The 15,676-nt window shown below is 46.4% G+C and overlaps 1 protein-coding gene and 1 non-coding gene across 2 annotated transcripts in view; one reads left to right on the forward strand and one right to left on the reverse strand.

Moving 5' to 3' along the window:
• Positions 1-15,676, reverse strand: part of PAPPA (pappalysin 1) — a 284,791-nt gene that overhangs the window by 123,963 nt on the left and 145,152 nt on the right. The window contains exon 10 of the mRNA XM_061604307.1: positions 11,535-11,728. Within this exon, the coding sequence (XP_061460291.1) occupies positions 11,535-11,728 (194 nt within the window). The remainder of the gene's footprint in view (positions 1-11,534; positions 11,729-15,676) is intronic.
• On the forward strand, positions 15,173-15,291 carry LOC133374027 (5S ribosomal RNA). Its single transcript, XR_009759796.1, has one exon. It is a non-coding gene; the product is annotated as a 5S ribosomal RNA (ribosomal RNA).

Here is a 15,676-nt window from a genome sequence, read left to right on the forward strand (position 1 = left end):
CAACCCCACAGTACAGCTCTGGGGAAGGGCTGCAGCCCAGTGGAAGAAGCACAGGATCATGAAAGAGGCCTGCGAGGCCATCGAGTCCAACCCTCTGCTCAGTGCAGGAATCCAAGTTGAAGCAGACCTGACAGGTGGCTGTCCAGCTGCCTCTTGAAGGCCTCCAGTGTTGGAGAGCCCAGCACCTCCCTAGGTAATTGATTCCATTGTTGTACTGCACTAACAGTTAAGAAGTTTTTTTCCCTATAACTAGAGCACATTATTCCATGTTCGCACTCTGGGATGATTGACAAGAGATCCTGTCCATCCTCTGTGTGGCAACTTTTCAAGTCCTTGAAGAGTGCTATCATATCTCCCCTCAGTCTTCTCTTCTCAAAGCTAAGCATGCCCATTTTTTTCAGCCTCTCCTCACAGGACTTTGTTTCCAGTGCCCTGATGATCCTGTTGCCTCCTCTGAACCCATTCCAGTTTCTCTGCATCCTTCTTAAAGTGCAGTGCCAAACAGAGGGGAACTAGTACTTCACACAATTTGAAAACTATACTTCTGTTAATGCAAACTAAAACAGCATTTGCCTTTCTTGCAGCCACGTTGCACTGTTGGCTCATATTGAGCTTGTGATCAGCAACAATCCCAAGATCCTTCTTGCATATAGTATTGCTGAGCCAAGTATTCCTCCATCTTATAATTGTGCATTTGTTTTCTTTTTCCTATGTGTAGACCTTTACACTTACTCTGGTTAAATTTCATTCTGTTGATTTCAGCCCAATGCTCCAGCCTGTCAAGATCACTCTGAATTTTGCTTCGGTCTTCTAGGGTACTTCCCAATTTTGTATCATCAATTTTGTATCATCTGCAAATTTGATAAGCATTGCCTGCACCTCTTCATCCAACTCATTAGTAAAAATGTTGAAGAGCATTGGGCCCAGGACCAAGCCCTGCATTATGCCGCTTGTTACTTCCCCCCCCCACTTTTTTTTGCATATTATTTTAACTCAGATATTCATTTTTGCGCAAAACTTTCCCCTAACATATGCATTTTTGTAATCATTGGTTGGTGAACTGCATTGCAAAATCCAAATAAGTGTGCATTTCAAAGGAACCATTGATAAGCACTCTTTGAGCACGTTTCTGTAGCCAGCTGTGGATCCACCTGATAATTTTTCCATCCAACCCACATTTAGCTGGCTTGCTAATCAGAATATCATGGGGGCACATTGTCAAAAACTTTGCTGAAGTCGAAGAGTATCTGCTCTGCATGCAATAGGTCCCAGGTTCAATCCTCAGCATCTCCAGGTAGGGCTGGGGATATCTCCTATCTGAAACCTTTGAGTGCTCCTATCTGTCAGCATAAACAATCCTGAATTAGATAGATCCATTTCTACTGGCTCAGTATAAACCAGCTTCTTACGTTCTTTGGGGGAAGGGCCATAGTTCAGTGGCAGAGCATCAGCTTTGCATGTGGAAGGTCCCAAATTCAGTCCCCAGCATCTCCACAGAGGAGAGGGAATCCTGCCTGAAACCCTGGAGAGAAACTGCCAGTGGACTAGTTGGACCAATGATCTGACTCTGAATAAGGCAGTTTCCTGTGTTCTTAGTATGACAAGTGTTCATTAAGTCCATTAGCTAAAGAGCAAGACTAATACCAATGAGGCCATCTGAGAGCATCACAGATGAGGACCCAAAGGTGGGCAACATTGTTGTCTGTGTATTCAAGGGCAGGGCTGGGGAACCTGTAGCCCTTCAGCTGTAGTTGGACTCCAAATCCCATCAGCACCAACCAGCACACCCAATGGTCAGAAATGATGGAAGTTGTATCCCGGCAACATCTGGGAGGCCTAGGGATGGGTGAGAATTTTGATTTAGTTCATATTACACATTAAATTTATCAAATTCGCACTTTCTGAAAACAATATGAGAATTGAAACACAGCCATCCTTTGAAATTTACACATCTGAATTTTGCAATGCAGTTCACCAACCAAACAATGAAACACATATGTTGAGGGGGGGGAATTGCACCATAATGAATATATGAGTGAAAATAATATGCAAGAATGCGTTATATGACGAGGAATTGCTTGCAAAACTGTGTATAGTAGTCAAATGCCTACAATATATGTTTATTAGGAGAAATTTGCAATAAAAACCTGGAGAATGTTCAGGAAAATATATATTTTTAAAAATCACAAATTGCGGCAGAAACGTGGAGAACTGAATTTAAGACTGGAAAAACAGGAATCTGAGAGAACCAAAACTGGCAGGTTCTTCCATCCCTAGGAGGGCCACAGATTCCCCACCCTTTAAAGGGGCGTGGTTCAATGGCAGAGCAATGCAAATGGCCGTGGGTTGAGTCCCGGGTGGCTCTGGTTAAGCGGCAAAGGAGCACAAGTTGCAGAGCTGGGAAAGACCTACATCTGAGATCTTTTGGCCAGTCAGCACAGAGTAGACAGTACTGGGAAAGGTGGACAGATGGCCTAAACCAGGGATGGGCATGTTTTTTTTCTTATGTCATGGAGTCTAGTCCATTAGGGCAAATGGGGAACTGCCCCACCAACCTCAGCCTGTCCTCAGCAAGCCCCCACCTGCCTGCCTTCTTATTTACAACCAGTCAGGGGGTGACTCTGCCTGTCATTGGATCTGGCTCCACCCACCATTGGTCTCTCTCCCTTCTGCCCTACCAGTCCCACCAGACACAATCGTGAAAGGCCATTGACTCATGGAGAAAATCAGTTGTGGGGCTCAGCTGATGTGGGGGAAGAGTCAGAGCCAACAATGGGAGACATTTGCACCATTTGCAGGATTGCAAAGCTCTTTCTGTCTCTGTGAAACCTTGCCCCTTCTCTACTGCTACTGGGCAGACACCACCGTGGCAGCTTTTGTCCATTGGGACTGGTGGGGCGGAAGGCAGGAAGACTAACAGTAGGAGGAGCCAGAGCCAATGAGAGGCAGAGCCTACTGATTCTACTTTTCACCCCATCTCCCTCCCTGCTGAGTTCTACAAGGGGCAACACGAGACGAAGGAGGAGGAATCTGACAGGCAATTCTACCCCCAGGACTGGTTGAAAGTAAGAAGACAGGTAGCTGGTGCTTGGCTAAGGGCAGACTAAGGTTGGTGGAGCAGTGCCCCATTAACCCTAATGGACCAACCAGGGCTGTGGAGTCAGAGTTGTGGAGTCGGAGTTGGAGTCGGAAGCAATTTTGGGTGGAGTTGGAGTCGGACAGTAGAAAAATAGAGGAGTTGGCATCGGAGTCAAACCGACTCCCTGGGACCAACCTCCACCCCACACACACATGAGCAATTGTGGCCTGCTGATGGGATTAGGCAATGAAAATTGAACTAACAAAGGTTATATTTGTGTATATACTAATTAACAGTCTAACTAGTTTTATTCATTGATTTATTGAGAGGCCTCTCATAATCTGAGGCCCGCAACTGTAGCTCCCTTAGTTTCTGTGTAAATCCAGCACTGACATTAGTTAGTGTCTGGGTACTGAGCACACCCAAGTCATCATTTGGCTGCTTTAGGGTTTTTTTTTTTAACCGTCTTATCACCTCCCCCCGTGAAGATATTTTGATACTCCTGCAAACCTTGAGTTTGGTAACAGCTCCTCTTGGCCATTGGTAGCTAAATCCAGCATGGGTTGCTGGCTTCATGACCTGCTTCTTAGAGGACATCCTATTGGCCACTGTAAAAAACAGGATGCAGGACTTTATCAGGGGTGGGGAAGATCAGACCTGGTGGCTGAATACAGCCCTCCAGGCCTCTCTTCCTAGGCCTCAGAACTCTCCCTAGGACACAGCTTTCATTGGCCCTGCTTCACACCCCAAATGTATTTGCCTGGCTGGAAGGTGTCCTTCAACTCTGAGAATGCTTCTTTTTTTGCTGGATGGAGGATAGCGAAGGGTGTGTGAGTGTGTATAGAAGCTAGTCTACTTCACAAAGCCTGAAGAAGGTTCCACCCCCTGGACGAGATGGACTCTGGTTTCTTCCAACAAAAGGCTCACCTTATAGTCTTTCTGGGATGCAGAACCTCAAAGAGTGGAGAGACAGCTGATTTTTAAGAAAGATGCATCCTGAATTTGCCAATGATAGGAAAGTCCACAGGAGAGAAGACCGGCAGAAAGATTTCCATGATCTTCATGGCCAAGCATGAAAAAGTTTCACGTAGTAGTATGGACAATAAAACAAAAGAACCTTCATTATTATTTTAAAAAAGAAAAAGAAAAAAGGAGCCTCCACTGCTGACTTGAGAAGCTGAACTTCCAAGCTCAGAGAAAATGAGCATGTGGCTTTCAGGATGGCATTCCATCGCGCCAGAGAATACTGCCTTGCATGTCTGTGTATTTGTGGCTTTGCAAGAACATTACAATCTTGGAAAGCCGTTCTCATATTTGACATGTTTTCTTGTACAGAACACGAAACCAAATTATACAGCAAAGGCCATGGCTGGCCCCGTTCCGGAACCGCCATGCCCACACTCCCTCGTGGTTGTCTTCTTCCTCTCATTATTGTGGTTTGAAATCAATCAAGTAGAGCTTACTAGCATATTTTTATCCCAGCTTGATTGACTGGTGGCATGTTGGGCGAGGAGGGGGGGATTTTTTTTTGTTATTGCTTAAGCCTCTGTTGCAAAGGGAATTGTGCAAACTCTGCCGAAGCCATACCGTGCCATGTCTGTGCGCTTGTATGTTTATATTTTAGTGAGATGTGAGTGAGGTGAAAATAATGTGATTCTTTCATGCATGAAACATGGAGGCATCTTCTTGTGCACTTTTTGGTGCAGTTATTTTACCCAGAAGGGAGAAATGTAAGAAATGAGATAGTGATAGGAGAGCTACTCCTACACTTTCATTATCAGTAAATAGACTGGAAGTCAGTGCTGAGTGCAAGATTTTTGAGAGGCCTGCGGTATGGCCATGGCAGCCAAGGTGCCCCCCCCACTTGAAGAAGTTGAGGTAAGCAAACTAAGAATGTATAGGAAGTTCTAGGGGGGATGTGTGCTGAGGACATTGCAATCTTATGTATCTTACCAGATAAGTGACGACATCACAGGGGAAAAACTAAGCCAAGTGAGAGAGAGGGCAATGCTTCCAGGCTCAGCATTACCCTCACTCTCAACAGGCATACACTTTTGCCATCTTTATGATCAATCCCTGAAAAATCATCATGTTTCTTTTTGTGGAAGCTGAAGGTGAAGGGATTATGGTGCTCTCAGAGGGGCAGAGGCTGGTGGGGGTGGGGAAGAGCCTATTTCTATGTTGTGCCTAAGAGAATGAATGATGGATGAATGAAGGACATTGTGCGTGCAAGCGTGCGTGAGAGAGAGAGAGAGAGAGAATGGCTGGATGAATTATGTTGTTGTTAACAACAACAACAACAACGATCATCATCATCATCATCATCTGAAGCTTTCTGCTGTTATAGGGGTGCCTTATATATTTATTTATTAAATTGTATGTATTTTTGTGTGAATGTGTTTATATCAGAAGGTATTTTACTTATGTTTATGTTTTTAAATGTTGCAATTCTCTTTGAGATCTTTTTGTATAACAAATGACTTAATAAAGTGTAATGATAATACATCATCATTGTTATTAATAATATTATTATTCATTGGATTTCTTGCCTGCCCTTCACCATAGGGTTCCAAGGAAGGGTGGAACACTAAAAAAATGAAATCTTAGAAGAATAGGGTGGATCCTAAAAATGAATGATTGGCAGGGAAGAGGTGTCCCCCACCCACTCCTGTCTGTGGCTCCACCCACCACCCACCCACGTGGATACGTGTGATGTTAGAAGGATAGCTGTATTTCAGTTTGGTATTCAGTTTCACAGACTAAGCATTACATACAAAAGAAACCAAATTTCTCTCCCAATCATCACCTGAGATATTTCCCTCCTTGTCCGATTCCTAGACTGAGGCCACATCTGCACTGTACAGTTATCCCAGTATGATTCCACTTTAAACAAGCATGGCTTCTTTCAGAGAATCCTGGGAACTGTAGTTTGTTAAGGGTACTGACAGATGCTCTTCCCCTTAAGGAGCTACAGTTCACAAAGTGGTTTGACACACAATCCCTTTCCCCAGGGAACTCTGTTAAAGTGGTATAACAGTGCTTTAAATGTATGGTGGCGATGTGGCTCAGCAATTCACCCCCACCCTCACTCACTCTCTGAGTCAAACTCAACAAATCACCAGCCACCAGCCTAACTTGTCGCGCACGAACTGACCAGCTACCCTATACAGGGTCATTAACCAAGAGCTTCTTTATGTGGAGGAAGACAATGTCCCAATCTTATTCCCTCCCTCCTTCCAATCTAGCATCCCTTAAAATCTGTCCCCGCATACACACACCCTCTGCTTCTTGGGACAGGGTGGCTTGTCTTCTCTCACCACCGCAGGGAACGTGGTGTGCCAGTGTTCCCAGCTGTGGGGACAAGGAAGGAAGGAAGAGGCAAGGCAAGCTGCCCAAGTCTCAGGTTACAGCCATTGACACCAACACACACTACAAGAGTTTTATTCGTAAGCTAAGTTGGGGGCAGGTAGGAAGGTCATTCCACTATAGCTCTTAAGGTGTTTAACACATCTCCTGCTCTGCAAAGGCATCAGATCCTGGATGGTCATAGAATTTGGGTAGCTCAACAGCTCGATGGAATTTCCATCCCTTAAGACCCATGGGCAGCCCCTAGACTGAAAGCAAGGCCTAGTTCTCAGTGTGGGGCTCAACCTATCCCTGGGCTTGCCACCACAGACTGATCACGTGATGGAATGTTCCTCCATACATTTTTTTAAAAAAGAGAAACCCTGCACATGGAAAGCTAGCATCTCAGGGAGAAGGTTTGGAGTCTAGGATTTTCTAAGTGCAGGGATGATTGTTTTGTGTACGGAGAAGCATCCTATTAATTCATTTCATCCACAGTATAGCAAGAATGAGGGGCAAAGCAAGATGGCAGGGACACATAGTGGATCTGGGGTGCCGATACAGGCAGTAGGGCAGGAGACCCACAAAGCATAACCCACTCCAGAACACCTCTCACCCATTTCATAAGAGCAGCCTTGCAGGAAGAAGCCAAAGGTCCCACCTAGTCCAGCATCCTGATCTTAGAGGGCCCATCCAGTAGGGATGGAAGGATCCGATCATTTCGGTTCTCTCAGTTTCTCATTTTTCCAATCTTAAATTCATTCCCCACATTTCTCCAGCAATTTGCATTTTTTTTAAAAAAAAATCATGAAAACTCTTCAGCATTTTTGCACACATTTTCCCTAAAAGACACACGTTTTGTATGCAGGTTTGACTAATAGACACATTTTTGCAAGCAATTTCTTCTAATATAACACATTTTTATGTTATTTACACTACTGTATTGATTTTTCATGTACACTTTCTCCTAATATACACATTTTGTAAATATTGGTTGGTTGGAGAACTGTATTGAAAAATGTGGGTAAGTGTAAATTCTGGCTCTGTTTCAGTTCTCATAGTGTTTCGGAACGTGCAGATTTGATAGACTTGGCTTTTGGTGCCACCTGAATTGAATTTCTCCCTCACATTTCTCCTTATCCACCAGATACCTATGGGAAGCCCATAAGCAGGGCAGGAGAGTCTTGGTGAATGTTACAGCCTCAGTCTCTGAGTACTGGTCCTTAGGGAGTCACAAGGCCACTATTCACAGAAGAAGGAGGAATCTGCAAGCTTAGGAGAATCTCAAGGTTGGAAGAAGCACAGAAGTTAGGAACGGAGGAAGATGCCTTATAGAAAGTCAAACCATTGGTCTATCTCACTCAGTATTGACTACACTGACTGGCAATGGTCCATCAGGGGTCCAAGCAGGGGACACTCCCAGCCCTAAGTGGAGACGCCAGGCATTGAACCTGGGACCTTCTGCATGCACAACATATGCTCTACCACTGAGCTACAGCCTTTAAACATTTTTGGAGGAGGGGAGATGAAGAAGGCTTAGAGGGGAAATTCTCACACACAGACACAGCTCAGTGAGAACTGAGTAAGCTCAGCAAGCATAGAATGCTGATTGAGTATTGGCGAGGGGGAGGAGAACCAGGGCGGGAGGATGGCATGGAGTGTGATTCCAAGGAGAGACCATTCCGCACTGCAACAGTTTGTTGCTGCAGATCCCACTACTGTTAATGTGTGTGTGTGTGAGAAAGAGTGAGTTGAGTGAGTGAGAGAGTGAGAGTGAGAGTGAGAGTGAGAGTGAGAATGAGTGAGAGAGAGAGAGAGAGTGAGAGAGAGTGAGAGAGAGAGAGAGAGAGAGTGACAGAGAGTGAGACAGTGAGTGAGTGAGTGTGTGTGTGTGTGTGTGTGTGTGTGAGAGAGAGAGAGAGAGAGAGACTATTTGGATCAGTGTTCAAATTAAGCAGGTATAAGAAGGTAGAAGGTCCTCAATGACATCCACAAGCCCCTATTCCCTGACCCCCACAAACGTGCCACCTCCCCATCACTGTGGCTCAAGTGGTATGTGTGTGTATGTTGGGGGAGGGAATGACATAAAACAGGGGGTTAAACATCCTGGCCTCCCAACCCCCCATTATTTGAGCCCCAATTTAGTTCTTCTGTCTCGGGTACTGAAATGTACCATCTTGTCCTGGGCTGGCCCCATTAAAATGTTCTCAGCAAAAACAAAAACTGGAGACCAGTCAGATTGAAATGATTTTGCAACACCTCACAGTTTGTTCTGAAAATATTTGACCTTCATTTCAGAAAAAAAAGGTCACAGCAAACGTTTCAGACCAGGGTGGCTGCTTTGCTGCTGCATCTGTCTTCTGTTTCTTTCATCTGTATTTTTTTTCCGTATGTCACACACAAACACACACCGAAACACATGCAGACACACACACAGAACATCTGGCCATCTTCCCCTTGGATGACTCGTACACGGACTCTTGAGTGAGAGGGAAAGAGAAGATTCATTCACAGGAACAGGAAGGTAGAGGGACAAGTCCCCTTGACTGCAGTGGCGGCTGGAGCCCAATGGGACGGGTGGGGCGGAAGACAGGGAGCCCAAGAGTAGGCGGAGCCAGAGCCAACAACTGGCGGAGCTAACCAATTCAAGTTTTGCCTCCCTATTGAGTTATTTATTTGATTTATATCCCGCCCTTCCTCCCAATGGAGCCCAGGGTGGCAGACTCAACAGTGATAAAAATGTTTTTAAAAAAATCCTTAAAAACAACAACATTATCTCAGACAGTGATCTCTGGGTTGCCAGGAACAGCGTCCTTCAGCCATCAAGCGCCTGGATAGACAGGAACGGTTTTAAATTTCTCCTGAGAATCAGCAATGTGGGAGACAGGCACACGGCACCAGGAAGGGGATTCCACAAATGGGGAACCGCCACTGGAAAGGCAGCCCTCACAAGTTCTACACGGAGCAACACTCAGACTGAGGAGGAGGAAGCTGACAGCTAGGGCCACCGCCTGGGCTGGTTCTAAGTAAAGAAGGCAGGCAGGTGGGGGGGCTGACCGAAGGCAGGCTAAGGTTGGTGGGACAGCGCCCCACTTGCCCCGATGGACTAAAAGACACCGCCTGATTGTTTGGTAAAATTGCCTGGAATCTCTTCCGACAGCTTCCTTTCTTAATTTCTTCTGTCGCTTCCCCCACAGGGCCAGCTCAAGACATTTTGCCTAAACTAATGCAGTTTATAAACTAATTCAGGCTCATCATCTGCACCAGTGGGGCCCGGTGTGTGTGTAGCAATGGAGATCCAATTCCAGGGAGAAATGGACAAGAGCTCGGAAGTTAATGCATCAATGGCAACTAGGCATAATGGCTATTTTGTTCTCCCTCTGTCAGAGGCAGTATGCTTCTGAATGCCACTTATGGAGAATCACAAGTAGGGAGACTGCTGCTGTGCTCTCCTTAAGCTCAATGCATAGAGCTCAGGGGGAGGGAACACATGTGCTTACCCTTCCCCACATCCCTATGTTCACTGGATCCTGTATGTGAAGAAGGTTTTGGTGACCAGAGAACAACACCTGGGAATGCAGGTATTGGGGAGGATGAAGGCTATGGTCTGAAGGCGCCTAAGGCCAGCTCCCTGCTGAAGCTAAGCAGGGTCAGGTCTGGTCAGTGGATGGGAGACCACCTGTGAACCATATGTAAGCCGCCTTGGGTTTCAATCATGAAAAGAAAAGCGGGGTATAAATGTAATAAATAAATAAATAAAATAAACAATGAACAAAGTCAGCTGGGGAGTGGAGTTGGTAATAGGATGAGGCAACCTCTGAAGTTGAATTAGAGAAGAGGATTAGAGAAATACATGGACTCTCAATGGTTACTAGATGGTGGATACATTCTACCTCCACTGTTGGAGGCAGCATGCTTCCAAATACAAGTTGCTGGAAACCACAGGAGGGAGACTGCTCTTACACTCAAGTCCAGCTTGCAGGCTTCCAATTGGGCATCTAGTTGGCCAATGTGAGAACAGGATGTTGGACAAGATGAGCCATTGGCCTGATCCATCAGGCTCTATTTATTCCCTGATGTATTTGATCTCTCCCCCCCCCCCATATTTTGTATATTACGTTTTCTAATGGAGAAAACTATTCTAGTGGTTATGGAGGGGCACACACGGAGAGCACTATTCTAGTGGTCCACAAGGTAATGATCAGTCGGGCCTTTAGGGTCCATTAGGGGAAGAAAGGCTATTTTGCAATCATGGCCATTTCCTGAGCTTGTAAGCATAAGACTGACCATAGCTAAGCAGCAAAATGCATGTTTTGCAGGCAGAGCACCACACGTTTAATCCTCGGCATCGCCAGCTCAAGGGATTGGATGGCAGGGTGATAACAAGGGCCCTTTGCTGAGACCCTGGGGAGCTGCTCCTAGTCAGATAGACAAAGAGTCTTGTAGCACCTGAAAGATTGCTGATTTCATTCTGGCACAAGCTTGAATCGCTGACAACTCTGGGCAGTTGGGACAAAGGGACTGACCAGGTATAAGAGAGGCGCCATCTGTCCGTCTTCGTACAGTCTATTCCAACTGGAAGTAGTTCTCCAAGATCTCAGGCAGCGGAGGCTGCTGCATTAGGGTGCTTAGTGCATTGCCCCACTAGACTCAGTCTGCCCTCAGCTGACCCCACCTGCCGGCCTTCTTCCTTGCAACCAGCCCTGGGGGTGCCCCTGGCTGTCAGCTTTCTCCTCCTGCTCAGTCTCAGTGTTGCCCCTGCAAAACTCAGCAGGCAGGAGGTTGGGGACAAAAGGAGGATGAGATGGCTCCGCATGGCATTGGCTCTGACTCCACCTACTGTTGGGCTCCCTCCATTCTGTCTACCAGTCTCAATGGACACTAGCCTCTATTGGTCCCAGACATGGTTGTCTCAGCTTGAAATTCTTGTACCTGGAGATGCCAGGGATTGAACCTGGGGCCACCAGCATGCAAAGCACGTGCTGTGCCGCAGAGCTTTGGCTCAACCCGCCCAACCCTGGCAGAGAGGGAGAGCGAGAGAATCTAAAAGACTCAATTGGCTGCATGACTTCACTGTTGAATACGTCCAATTACCGTCCGCTATCCTTACTTGATTGGCTGCCGGCTGGCCTATCACCACCAATCCCGGACATCGTTCATCATGATGTGAGACTGACACGTTGGATGCCCATTGGTCCAGGAAGCCTTTGGGTGTGTAGACCCCACAGTCTATGATGCTGGTCATCTGCTCAAACTCTTCACACACACCATCACCGTCATGGAAGTAGCATCTGCTCGGTTCATCTGCGGGAAGAGGGAGGGAATAATCAAGATGGATGTAAATGTCGTTTCTCAAGAAAAAAGCCCAGTGAAAGCATTATCTGCTTAGACCTAGCAAGCAAATGGGAACGGTGCCCTTGGAAAACCGGGGCTCTTGTCATAAGAATAAATTATGTGAACGAGAATCATTTGCATGAATTTACTCGCTGGGCACGATGTGCTCTGCTTCCATCAAAGTCTGGGTTTTCATAATATCGTCTACTCCCCCTTCCCACCGCCAACTTGTCAAAGGCTTGAATTGACAGAGGGCACAGTGAGTGAGTCAGGGAATTGCTGACATGCATTACAGTTTATAAAATGTACACATCTACACAAATCCTCTGGTACTTCTGGGTGTGTTCACACACTTTAAAGTAAACCAATGATTCTCTGTTGGAAGAGTAGCTGGAAGACCACTACCTCTCTCACAGTTCACACTTGATCACTGGCAGTTTGGGGTCAAGGCGATTGCAGTTGTCTTTGGAATGCTGAGACACTGGCTCAGTTTAGATTAGGAGCCCAGGTGTGACCCTCAATGCCTCTCTATGTGACCCGCGGAACTCAGCCCAGACCACACCCTCTGTCCCTAGGCCACACCCCTCACTGGCCCTGCCTCTGACCCCAAAAATGAAACTGAAGTTATCATACTTTGGACACATCATGAGAAGACATGATTCACTAGAAAAGACAATCACACTGGGAAAAACAGAAGGGAGTAGAAAAAGAGGAAGGCCAAACAAGAGATGGATTGATTCCATCAAGGAAGCTAAAGACCTGAACTTACAAGATCTGAACAGGGCAGTTCACAACAGATGCTCTTGGAGGTCACTGATTCATAGGGTCGCCATAAGTCAGAATCGACTTGAAGGCACATAACAACAACAACAAATATATCCTTGAACAATGACAGTGTCTCTTACTTGTTGGATGGAGAACAGAAAGGGGTGTGTGAGTGTGTATAGAAATTAACCAACTGGACAAAGCTGGCATTTATGTCCGCTGTTCTGGCCACTTTTGCAACTGGCCCTGCCTGACATAGGCGAGTGGTCCTCAGAAGTCTGCCCATAATGGAGTATGGTCCATGATATAGGTGATCCTCCAAATCATGGAAGTTCATAACTGAACCATGATTTAATTTCCCCTTTCCTCATTTTCCCTATCGTTTGCCTCCTCCCTTTATTCATTTTATTTATTTACAATTTTTTGCTGTTGTTTTAGAAATTTTTGAGGTTTTTTACATCTCTAATCCTTTCCATCATCCTTTCATTTTTATTTTTAAATCATTCATTACCAATAATGAAATCTATCTGTTGATGGATTGTATCCCATGCTAGTCATACTCGGAGGAAACCCACTGAAATTAGGGGGCATGATTAACTTATCATGTCAGCTGGCTGACTTTTTCCATGGCCCTGGCTGACTTTTTTCCATGGGTCAACAATGGCTCTTTATAGGAAAGAGGTTCTTCACCCTGCTTTAGCTGGAGATGCCAAGGACTGAATCTGGGACCCTTTGTATTCAAAGCAAGTGGTCCACCACTGAGATGTTGCCCATCCATGCACTCAGTAAGAGAGAGATGTGGAACCAGGGCTGGCACCAGCGTGCCATAGGTCCCCCCCCCAGTTATACCACCTCATGCATCAGTGTGCATGCCTGCTATCACCCAAAATGACAGCAGGGGCATTGGGTAATGGCAGGTATGCACGCTAACGTGCGTGATGAAACAACCAGGCATATTTAAGCACCCGCCGATGAGCGCATATGTGGGGGTGATGGCAGCTGGGAGAGTAGAGCTCTTGCTCCACAACCTGTAACACTGTCTGGGTCTGGCCTGTGACCCAATGCTGGAGGGGATTGTGGAGTGGGAGCTCCACCCTCCCAGATGCAGGGGCCCTCCGCTAGCGGCAGGGGCCCTCGGTCAGTGCCCACCCTGGCCACCCACTGGTGCCAGGCTTGTGTGGAACCTGTGGACCTCCAGACATTGCTGAACTCCAACTCCCATCATCCCTGATCTTTGGCCGTGCTGGCTGATGTGAGTTGGAGTCCAACAACATCTGGAGGGTCATAGGTTCCACAGCCCTGCAGTAGGGGAACACAGATTAGACCAAAAGACCATCTAGTCCAGCACCCTGTTCTCAGACAGCACTCTACCCACTAGCAATCCTCACCAGTGGTATTTGGAGGCATACAGCCTCCAACAGTGGAGACAGAACATGGCCATGGTGTCTAGCAGCCATTGATTATTTTATTATTATTATTATTATTTATTAAATTTATATACCGCCCGACTAGCAATAGCTCTCTGGGCGGTGAACATAAAATAGCATAAAAATACAATGAATAACAAAATAATACTAAAATACAATCAACAATCCAATACAATAAACATTTTTAAAAGTAAATCAGTGTAACTTAAAATGCTTCAGAGAATAGGAAGGTTTTGACCTGGCGCCGGAAGGAGAGCAGAGTCGGCGCCAGGCGTACTTCCTCGGGGAGACTGTTCCATAGTTCGGGATAGTTGATGGCCTTACCCTGCTTGAAGCTATCCAGTCCTCTGTTAAAACTGTCCAAGTTGGTGGCCATCGCTTCCTTGTGCTCGATGATTAGTGTGTCATGTTACACATTAAGTGCTGCAGCTCAGCAACAGAGCATCTGCCTTGCATGCCGAATGTCCCAGGTTCAAACCCCAGCATCTCCAGGAAGGGCCCTGTCTGAAACCCTGGAGAGCCTCTGCCAGTCAGTGCAGGCAATACTGAGCTAGATGGACCAATGGCAGCCTCCTATGTTCCTATCCAACTCCCCCCCCAAGTTTTTATTCCTATATCTGTATCCGCACTCGCACACACATCTGACATGAACCTGTGCAAAATTATATAAGTAAATAAAAATAAACACACAGTATAAAAAAACCCCAAAATTTCTACATAGGGATTGAAAAAGAGCAATGAAGGAAATGAGCTGCTGGCAGAGTCCGGCTGATTTCAGCGGCTCTGTGCCAGCACAAAAGAGGCTCCAGGCCCCTGGAGTTGTTCTTTTTCCTCTTCTTAAATGACACTTGCGAAACATCAAGTTTAGCAAGGACAAGGGCTTCCAAATGAACCGCCCCAGAGAACGGAGGCCTCTGTTTACCCAGAGACAGCGGAGCAGGCAGTAGCAGAGGAGATGGGAAAAGGGGGGGTGTCCTCTACACCCGGACAAAGATCCTTTTGCACCAGTCAATGAGACATTTAGCTGAAGGGGAAAGATCACTTTCCATGGGCATAACCCGCTGCGCTCTCTCTCTCTCTCTCTCTCTGTATGTGTGTCAAAACTTTCACACCAGGGCACACTCCTTGGTTTTCTTGTCCACTGTAAAGCACTGCCCCTACGGGAAAGGGTCGTAGCTCAGTGGAAGAGTATCTGCTTTGCATGGAAATAGTTCCAGGTCAAGCCTACGGCCATACTACCCTGAACCCGCCTGATCTTGTCTGCTCTCGGAAGCTAAGCAGGGTCAGGCCTGGTTTGTACTTGGATGGGAGACCGCCTGGGAATACCGGGTGCCGTAGGCTTAGAGGAAGACAATGGTAAACCACCTCAGAATACCTCTTACCATGAAAACCCTATGAATATATCCAAAAAAGATTCATAGGGTTGCCATAAGTCATAATCGACTTGAAGACATATAACAACAAGTCCCGGGTTCAATTGCTGGCATCTCCACGTAAGGTAGACAATACTAAGCTACAAGGAGCAAAGCTCTGACTCTGTCAAAGGCAGCTTCCTGTGACTTCTTGTGGATGGCTTGGTGAGATCTTATCCATTTGAGCAGCTGACGTTTTGCAGATTTCAGTCCCCAAACTCAGTCCTTCACAAATTGGGATCGCTAACACGGGGGTGGCTGTGGCCCTCCAGATGTTGCTGGACTATAACTCCCAGCATCCCTGACTATGGCCC

Source organism: Rhineura floridana, chromosome 20, assembly GCF_030035675.1.
Source record: "Rhineura floridana isolate rRhiFlo1 chromosome 20, rRhiFlo1.hap2, whole genome shotgun sequence".
In the NCBI taxonomy this organism is placed as follows: Eukaryota; Metazoa; Chordata; class Lepidosauria; order Squamata; family Rhineuridae; genus Rhineura; species Rhineura floridana.